Here is a 9,622-nt window from a genome sequence, read left to right as displayed (position 1 = left end):
TTGAGAATTCTGAATCCATAGTTCCAAAGATAAGTTCAGATAGAAAGAGGGACTAGAAGGAAAATTCTTGATGCAATTCGAGCAGTGAAAAGCCGTAGTCTGAGTTCCGGAACATATGTAGGGTGTTATGTTTCTAAAGACATCCCGATAAAATTGGAATGACGCAAAACGACCGAGCCTCTTCTGTCACCGGAACTGATACTCCTGTTGCTCTACCTATCTATAGCTTCCACTTTCTTTCTCAGAGCCTCCGATCAGACCTTCCCTCCTCATCTTCTCCTCCTTTGACTTCCTACAGAAGATCACCCAGCTGTTGAACTCCAAGGCTATGCAGATCCCAATCAGTGAAGACAGGCAGAGGCAGTAGCCAAGCTTTGCATAGGATCTGCCCATTCCAATGGCTTCGAAGCCTTGGAAGACATTCACAACTCCCAAGACCACACAAGCATAGCCCACGAAGTGGTGGTAGGACTTCCAGTACTTCCTGAACTTGTTTGTTGTCCTGGGCCTGAACAGCAGCGCCAGTGTCTGCAGGGCCCCTAGGGAGAACGCCGCAACCCCGAGCTTCCGGTGCAGCCCGTACGCCGCCCCTGGAGACAGCTCCCCCAGCCGTAACCCGAGCCCGAACCCCACCGTCCCTAGGAAGAACCCGAGCAGCTGCACCCCCGCGTGGACGTAAAACCAAGCTGGCCCCAGGGCCTGGATATGCCTCAGGTACCTCGCTATCACTGCCCCGACTGGGAGGAGGATCCCCCAGGAGACCGCGTTGATGATCCCGTGAGCCGTCTTCATGGCCCCAATGTTGCCATGCGGGGCGGCGGCGGTGCCTGAGAGGATGTCCAGGGTGGCAATGGAGGAAAGGTCGTTGGCGGTTGTCGGGTGGATCGTTGGGGAGTATCCTTGGACATAGAGCCCGCGGTTCCAGATGAAGTGGATCCTCGTCTTATTGGGGCTGAGCTTTAGGGTGGCATAGATTTGGACTGTGGCACCGTCATGGACGGTGGCCATCTTTCCACCGTACAGGGCCACGGAAGATGAGAGGACATGGATGTCGAGGGGACGGGATAAGAGCGGGTCCTTCTGGAGCTTCACGGACGGGTCAATGATGAACGGGAGGAGAACTATCTGACCCGAGTTTGGGTCCGGAAAGGCAATCAAGGCCCGAGTTCCCGTCATCTCCGGGGAGGTCGGGTTGATCCCCCAACCGACCCAGCCGGTTGGGGAGATGAATGTGCCGAAGAAGGCAAGGTCAAGGGTGGCATTGTGAGGGTGGAAGGTCCATGCCATGGAGGCTTGTTGGGTTGGGAGGGAGGTGCATTTCTGGAAAGACGTGGTGGACGTCGAAGTTGTACAATGAGCAGATCGAGCAGTCTGAGAATTCGAACAAAGTAGGAGGAGGAGAAGGAGAAACAGAGGAAGCATTTTTTCTGAGAGGAAGTTCGGGAAGCTGAACTGTTCTGATGACTGCTGTACTCGGAACAGTGCAGTGAACGAGGATTACTGACTTCGGAGGATATTTAGGTGGAGGGGAATCAAGGAATGGATTTATGGGTCGGATGGTTGTGTCGAGACAATTTATGTATGTGTTAGGGTGATGATGGTTTGATGAAATTAAGAGGGATAGCCGTACTCATTATGGCTACTGAGTGATTGAATTGCTTAGCTTTGAAGGTAAGATAGTACTCAAAGAAAATGTCCAAAATGGTGTGTATAGGTGAGGCCATGTGGTTTCCATTGTTCTTTTTTGGGTATGGTGGGTGGTGCTTGATTGCTCTTTAGCTAGCGTGTGCCTCCTTATGGTTTTAGTTATATTTCAACTGATACAGAGAAATCAATGTACCATCCGAATTTCGTATAGGGCCGGCGGATGTGGATTACAGTATTTAGGGCATGCATTAAGTCCATTAGAATTCGAATATATAGCTAGTTTGTTTGACCATTAAAAGGCATATGACATGAGATCATCTGGTATCAATTATAGCGTGCTTAGATGATCATGGTCTGGAAAACAATACTAGAACCTGCTTGGCTTTGAAGCAAAGTGGTTATGATGGTTAATGATGGGTTTTCATATTTGGATCTTTAAGTACTTTTCTGAATTCTTCCTTCAAATTTCGGACTTTGCCATTTCTTCTATATTTGGTGGAATTTTGATGTGTTCATACCCTTTCTATGTTTGAGATACTTATTACGTACCGACTATTCCGAGATTATAACGTAATGACGTGTAATCAGTGTCATATTCTCTGAACCCTGTGCAATTTTCGAAAAGGGATTGTAGTTGTATTGCAAAAGGGTCATTTTGCTATTGTACTGTGCAGAAAATTGGAAAATGGTTTTTCATTTGCGCGAAAACAAGGAAAACAGCGCGAAAAAGATGGAAACTGTTTTCACCAAAGTTCGGCTTCCTAACGACGCCGTTTAAATCTGGTTGGTAGCTCTCCTCTCTCCCTCCTGCCGGAGAGAGGCCGACCTTCTTTCTTTTTCCTGGAAGTAGACCGGAGAAAGAAGCCACAGAGAGGCGGCGGCGGGCAGAGAGCGGATAGGAGATAGGAGATAGGAGATAGGGAGATGGGAATGGACGCGACGGTGGATGGAGAGAAGGTGATACTCGTGCCTTACACGGCAGAGCACGTGCCCAAGTACCACCAGTGGATGCAGGATCCGGCTCTCCTTCAGGCCACCGGCTCTGAGCCCCTCTCTCTAGACGAAGAGTACCAAATGCAGCGGTCCTGGACCCTCGACCCCCTCAGTACGCTAACCTTCTCTCACTCTCTCTATCGCTCGCTCTGTGATTGGCTTGGATGCTTCAGTGCCTCGTTGATTCGATCGCCTTGTCTCACTTCCGAGGGCTGATCGGAAGCGCGATCACGACTTTGAGATGTAATCACGATCGATTGCAAGCGTAATGAGTCTTTCGAGATGGGTTTTGCAGAGCAGACGTTCATCATATTGGACAAGGATCTGGTGGAGGGGGAATTCATGCGTGGAGAACCCCATGTCGAAGGTCAGTTCTCTGCTTAAACCCTGATTGTTCCCAACTGATAAGTTCCAGCTTCACTGGCTTTCTTACCATGTTTTGCCATAAGGAGAAAATGAAAGGGAGAAAAAATACGTCTTTTAGTGGAAATATGTATCATTCTGTCGAATCTGAAGATATCAGAGGGGAGCTATTGTGTTTATCGAGCTTATTCAGGCTACAAGGAACTAGACTTTGATGCAAGAGTGGGATACATTTTGGCACAGAGTTTGCATGATTGGTCTTATACATAACGGGGTTGCTGGCTAGATTGAAGTTTGTGGGAAGGTGAAACTTTTAATGGTTGAATTTCATTATTTCACAAAGACTCTTCCTGCTCGAGTTTTACTTCTGTTCTTCAGTGCTACAGTAACAAAATTATTCATGGTCGGAAATTAGCATGAGATTAGGATCTTTGTTAGTCTGAGAAAATCTGAGCTTTGTGGAGAAGCTGCTAGTGTAACACTTTTGATAAGATAATGAATCTCTGCTAGTTGTTGGTCGACATTTGAACTTGAATGTACTAAGTTTTTTGGCATTCTGAGTGAGTTTTCTAGCTTATAGTATTGGAGCAGGTATATCTTAGGTTTATGTTGAATTCATTGCAGTTCACTTCAATAAAAAGATGACGTTATTGTTATAAAGCTGCTGTATGTATGTGCTAATGGTTTTATGAGGATATATCTTCAACATGTTTGGAGAAAGATCTTGCAATTGTGGAAAAAAGATGAGGGAAATGTAAAAGTGGATTTGATATTGGACTGCTGTGGTTAATTTGTTTCCCTCTTATCTTCCATGCTGTTTTCTTAATAGAGAGGCAGCTCGTTTTCCATTCTTACTTTCCAATAGACAAGTGACTTATTCTCCATTGAAATTGCAGCAATGGTTGGTGATGTGAATATCTACATGAATGACTTGGATGACCCCCACATGGCTGAGATTGAAATAATGATTGCTGAGCCCAAAAGGTAGTTGTTACCCTTTTTCTAGCATGGACTTATCAAGTTTGTCATTTATAGGCATCCAATATCATCATTAACGTCGTTATGTGTGTACTCATATTTAGGTGGTCTACTCATCGTTTTTTTATTCTGTTTGGGTCTCGGTCGGTTCACTTTTTTAGTTGCATAAATTAGTCCTTTTGAGTCATAAATTTTGTTACAATTTTATGTTTGGATACTGCACAATTACGTGCAAAGTCACAAATGAAATGTGTGTGACCTGTGGCGAATTTTCTCATTATCTTTCCCAAGTAAAAGAATCTGAATTAATGATTTCCAGAGGAGAAGAGTATTTGATTATGTGTATTCTTTTAACATTTGAAAAGAGACTGCTGCCATGCATTTTGTTGCCTGTGAAAGTTGCAAACAATTCCTGTGTGAGGCAATTGGATGTTCTCCACGTACTATTTCCTTGCCTGTCTCCTAGTTTACTTTGATGAACGTGTGTTTGTCTATTATGAGTTCGTAATTGCATTTCTTATCATCGCATCTAGCCCAGCCGTGGCAAAGGACTTGGAAAGGAATCAGTGCTTTTGATGATGGATTTTGCCGTCAAGAATCTTGAGATCCAGAGATTCCGGGTGAAAATTGGAGATTCAAATGGAGCATCTCTCAATATGTTCCGGAAATTGGTTTGTCTGTCTGTCTGTTTCTCTCTCTCTCTCTGTATGTGCTTTTTTTACATTATGTATGTGGACTAACTTTTGGTCGAACACTTGTGTTGTGAATCCATGGAATAGAAGGAAAAACCTCCTGATGCTCCTATCCTATCCAACATGCATTATATCTTCATGACATATGAACTTAATGCTTCTTGTTTTTTCTAGGCTGACTGAGATTCACGATGTCGCTTGCAGGGTTTTGAGGAGGCTTCTCGCAGTGAAATCTTCAAAGAGGTAAGTTCTCTAATCTTACTGTCAGCTCAAGAACTTTAGCACGCTTTGTTAACCGATAGCACATTACTACACAAAGGAACTGGAATTTCTGATGTAGTAGATTGTCATCTCTGTGTCAATTTAGGCATCATTAATGCATTGTTCATTTCCAACCATTCTCAACAGGTAACACTGGAGCTACCGGTATCAAAGCCTAAGCTGAACGAGATGCTGCATCCAGTTGGGACCATGCCCAGCCATGAATAGCTGTCGAGGACCTTCTTTCCCCTCCTAACCCAGCTATTGTAAAGTTTATGAATCATTACACTGGGGATGAAGATGAACTGAAGGTTCCAAAGTTCCTTTTCGTAGAAACCGATTGTATTGATTAAACGTGAACAAAAATAATCTACTAAGTGATATCTTCTATAGAATCCTTCAGACACTCTGATCAGGTAGAGATTGTCAGATACTATCATGATCCCGGATACTTCCTATATTGGTTTTAATGTACTATATTGACAACATATTCATGCGCTTAGGATACTTCCGTATTGTCTTGTTTTCCAAGTCAAGATCCTTCTCTTGAATGAGAGATTGGACATCACCAATACTGATAAAATAGATCACGTGCATAACAGGATCATACTATCATGTAAGTAAGAGTTTGCGTGATAAAGTTGGTTCGAAGATAAAAGCGATACAGTTCATGCATGTTATAAAATACAATAAACTAGTGCTGGTGCGGCTATACGGATTTACGACTAAGTTCACTATTTTAATTTGCAGCAAAATTGAAGGAGTAAATGGTGGGGGGCTCTGTTCCTGCAGCCAAGAGAATTGGTGTTTACTCTAAAATGGGGGAATGAATTTGTGCCCACACAAGTGCTTAAAGGGCCATGTGAGAAGGGAAATTTGAGCAAATTATCTAAAATTAGATTTTGAAAGGATTTTGTGGTGTGGAGCTGCATTTTCCCTCACTATAAAATGGCCCCTCCGACACCTTGTCTTGTCAACTCAAAACCATTTTAGAGTTTGAAGTAAAATCACGAATAAAAAAAAAAACAGAAAAAGAAAAAAAAGTTTAGAAAAAAATTAAATTAAAAAAAAAGAGAGTAAAACCTAGAAAAACCAAAACAAAAGTGAAAGTAATTCCAATTATGGGTTCCAAGATGAATCTTACTGATGCAGTCACCTTTCTACTGGTAGTCCTCCTAGCTACGGCCTCGAGAGCCCAAGGTACGGATTTCAACGTCAAGCACACTGGTGCGAAGGCCAATGGCAAGTCCGACGATAGCCAGGTAATAACAAGCCCAAAACTTGTGACCAGTTTTGCTAGGAACAAATGGAACGGTGTCACGGCTACTTATTCTCTATTTGATGTCCAACGGATATTAATGTTCCATGGTGGTGCTTGGATTGTACACAGGCGATCTTAAGTTCATGGAAGCAGGCGTGTCAGTCCCCAGGCCCAAGCACGGTGGTGATACCCAAAGGGACGTACCTGGCAGGGTCGCTGCAGTTCCAGGGGCCGTGCAGGTCCAAATCCATCGACTTCCAGGTCCAGGGAACCATCAAGGCCCCCGCTGACCCTAGCCAGATCAAGACAGACTCCTGGGTACTCTTTCAGAATGTTGATGGTCTGTCTGTCTCTGGCGGCGGTACGTTTGATGGCCAGGGTGCCGTTGCCTGGTCTCAGAATGACTGTGCAAAGACGGGCAAGTGCAACTCTCTCCCCATTGTAAGCCTTTCCCCATGCATCTCTACCTCGTTCAGTTTACTTCTGATCATACAGGCAATAAACAGTACAGGAGTATTATAGTTCGATCTCGATTTTGGTATCTTGTTCCAGCAATTATTATATGAAAAATCCGCAAGTAATGAGTTTCCTTTCTTTTTTTGTGGGATAATTGGAACAGAATTTGGCCTTCACCTCACTCACAAACTCAAAGATCCAAGACATAACCTCTCTGGACAGTAAGCTATTCCACATGAACATCATCAACTGCAACAATGTCACCTTCAAGGGCATCACCATCACAGCGCCGGAAACCAGCCTCAACACCGACGGCATCCACATTGGTCGGTCGACGGGGGTCACCATCTCCGGTGCGAACATCAAGACCGGCGATGACTGTGTGTCTCTGGGCGATGGGGCCCAGCAGATCCACATCGAGGGGGTCACCTGCGGGCCTGGACATGGCATCAGCATTGGCAGCCTAGGGAAGTACCAGAATGAGGAGCCTGTCATCGGGGTCACTGCCAGGAACTGCACCCTCACAAACACCATGAACGGCATCCGGGTCAAGACATGGCCAGCTTCCCCAAGTGGGGTCGCCTCTGACCTCCACTTTGAGGACTTCACCATGAACAATGTCTCCACCCCGATCCTCATCGACCAGCAATACTGCCCCTACAACCAGTGCCAACAGAAGGTGAATACCGAAATTCTTACCAGTTTCTTTAGAAATACAACAATCTCGATCACAAAACATGTGTACATGAGAATTAGGATTTTAGGACATTCTACATTTAAGAACGTTACTGGACTTGGTCCTCGATTTTTCTCTAATATATATATATGTATATATTTTGGGTTGAATTACAGATTCCCTCGAAGGTGAAAATCAGCAAGGTGAGCTTCAAGAACATCAGAGGGACCACTGCAACAGCCATGGCAGTTAGGCTAGTGTGCAGCAGAGGTGTGCCCTGTCAGGGCGTGGACGTAGGAGACATCAACTTGAAGTACACTGGCAAAAATGGATCTGCGACTTCCGAGTGCTCTAATGTGAAGCCCACGACTTCAGGACAGCTGTTCCCGAAGATTTGTGCCGAGTCATCTTAATAACCTGATGATGACGTACGGATACCAGTGCCGGTCAGAGCTCGTAGATTCTTTCCCTCAAGTATGGGAGGAAAAAAATTAATTTTTGTCATAGCTGAGCACCCCCATCATACTTAGTCCATTGGAGCATGATGAGTGATTGGTGACTAGTGACTTGGAATATGTTATCTTCATCCCTTTTTTTTTTCTCCTTTTATATTTTTTGTTTTGTCTGTGTTGTGAACTGACTGTGCCAATACCATGTCAGGAGACCGCAATAAGAACTACAATTTTCCCTCTATGTTTCCAGAACTCATCTTCCAATTTTCATGAATTTGTTTTATACACAGCAACTCTGTATAATGTGGCTGTAAAATGATGAAAAAGAAGAAAATAATTTCGAGGATCGGTATTTATGAACAAAAATAATTATATATATATACGAGTGAAGATTGAGTTTATGGTCCCTTACGGTTCTACTTGTCCTCAAGAAGTCCCTGAAGGATAGAGTCCTGAAATACATTTTTCTTTCAACCATAATTATTTTGTAAATTCGCTAAATCTTTCTATCAATTCGATCTACCCCTTTAAATCTTCCACTTGTTACATATCTTACCATTTGAAATTTCAGATATATTTCTTTGTCTGTCCCTATGATGACGTACATTGTTTAAAATTGGCTCGAGCCGAACTGATGTGAGCATTCTATTAACTCTCTAACGAGATTGTGAACATACTATTAATTGAATACCAGTGATGCCCAGGTCCTTGATGTCACGAGTACGGGGCAGAGGCTGATGGAACATCGCGCATTGACCAAGAGTGCAACAACTCCGAAGATAGTTTCTTTTCGATTGAGAGGGCGTGGTCTAACCTGGACTAACGATTAAAAGATCATAAGGATTTGCTGCTCAGAAACTGGATAGAGAATATTTATCAATAAACATCGGTCTTCCCAGCTCTATTGATCTTCTGAGCTCTTCGATAGAATTTCTTGCCCCTCCGGTAGAGGCTCTTTTATGTTTTTTAATTTGTGGACTAGTCATGGGGGGAGGTATGAGATAGTTTTAAGGAAGGGCTGGTATAGAAATATGAGAAGTGACCCCAATGTTTGATTCAACGCATGCACCTAACACCGACTGTTTACCTGGCCTTCCCTTGAGCGCCTTTTTTCTTTTTCCCTTTCCGGTTGCAATGGAGGCCTATAAGTGTAATGTTGGATAGGGATGAAAAATAAATGAGTAGGGAGGCTTTCCAATGTTTAGACTTTAGACTGAACCCCATTCTCTTGAATTCTAAGATTCTAGTATGTCTCCTAATTTTATTTTTGCTCTGGTTTAGGGAGGGCTGTGACGAGAAGCGGGCTCTAACTTTGGTTAGAAGCCTGCAAGTGGAAGGGAAGGATGTCCCATGGAGAATTAGGACCATAGTAGTGATATAAAGAGCAGCAGGAGATAATCCGGTGGCTGAAGGTCGAGTCTATGCAGACTATATTACACAACGATTCGAAATTTAACTGCGTCTATGTGACTAGCGAGTGGGTCTTTTGAAACCTCCATTTCCTACGATGGCTTTACGTGCGAGGATCGCAAAGATGTACAGAATAAGAGACATCTCATAGACGACTGTGCTAATATTACTAAGGTATGAAGTAGTAGAGGGGAGCTGGTATATGACAATTGTAGGTACTCCAATGTATATCTTGTGCAGGAAGTTAAAGGAGCTTAAAAGGGTTCTCAGGGAGTTTAATAAAAGGCACTTTTGGGACTTATCAGGAAGGGCTAATGAGGCTCACAAGGAACTTGCTGAGGTACAAATCTAGCTTGCTGCTTAATAATCATGATCCTGTGTTGATAGAAGCTGAGCATACACTTTGCAAGGATTATGCAGAATTAAGGATTGC

The 9,622-nt window shown here is 43.7% G+C and overlaps 3 protein-coding genes across 5 annotated transcripts; 2 read left to right on the top strand and 1 right to left on the bottom strand.

The window, feature by feature from the left end:
• Window positions 1-18: 18 nt before the first annotated feature.
• On the bottom strand, window positions 19-1,744 carry LOC116196159 (cytochrome b561 and DOMON domain-containing protein At2g04850). Its single transcript, XM_031525742.1, has one exon. It carries the CDS (start codon window positions 1,420-1,422, stop codon window positions 217-219), a length of 1,206 nt encoding a protein of 401 aa, XP_031381602.1. The 5' UTR covers window positions 1,423-1,744; the 3' UTR covers window positions 19-216.
• A 616-nt stretch (window positions 1,745-2,360) lies between these two features.
• Window positions 2,361-5,436, top strand: LOC116196160 (N-acetyltransferase 9-like protein). 3 transcript variants are annotated; one of them, XM_031525743.1, is made up of 6 exons: window positions 2,361-2,752; window positions 2,936-3,007; window positions 3,900-3,987; window positions 4,520-4,664; window positions 4,878-4,916; window positions 5,082-5,436. In XM_031525743.1, the coding sequence occupies exons 1-6, from the start codon at window positions 2,572-2,574 to the stop codon at window positions 5,160-5,162; spliced, it is 606 nt and encodes a 201-aa protein (XP_031381603.1). In that variant the 5' UTR covers window positions 2,361-2,571; the 3' UTR covers window positions 5,163-5,436. The 3 variants fall into 3 exon arrangements, with proteins under 3 accessions (XP_031381603.1, XP_031381605.1, XP_031381604.1); XM_031525745.1 differs by having other exon boundaries at window positions 2,366-2,752; window positions 4,520-4,660; XM_031525744.1 differs by having other exon boundaries at window positions 2,385-2,752; window positions 4,520-4,652; window positions 5,082-5,422.
• Window positions 5,437-6,032: 596 nt separating this feature from the next.
• On the top strand, window positions 6,033-8,031 carry LOC116196158 (exopolygalacturonase-like; the record flags this gene model as incomplete). Its single annotated transcript, XM_031525741.1, is given in 4 exon segments — window positions 6,033-6,196; window positions 6,325-6,636; window positions 6,815-7,330; window positions 7,504-8,031. Coding segments are annotated over 4 exon segments (1,206 nt in total). The 3' UTR covers window positions 7,741-8,031.
• Window positions 8,032-9,622: the final 1,591 nt, after the last annotated feature.

This window comes from Punica granatum, chromosome 2 (assembly GCF_007655135.1).
Source record: "Punica granatum isolate Tunisia-2019 chromosome 2, ASM765513v2, whole genome shotgun sequence".
Classification (NCBI taxonomy): domain Eukaryota; kingdom Viridiplantae; phylum Streptophyta; class Magnoliopsida; order Myrtales; family Lythraceae; genus Punica; species Punica granatum.
Note: the sequence above shows the minus strand (reverse complement) of the source record. Positions and strands in the feature narration are given on the sequence as shown.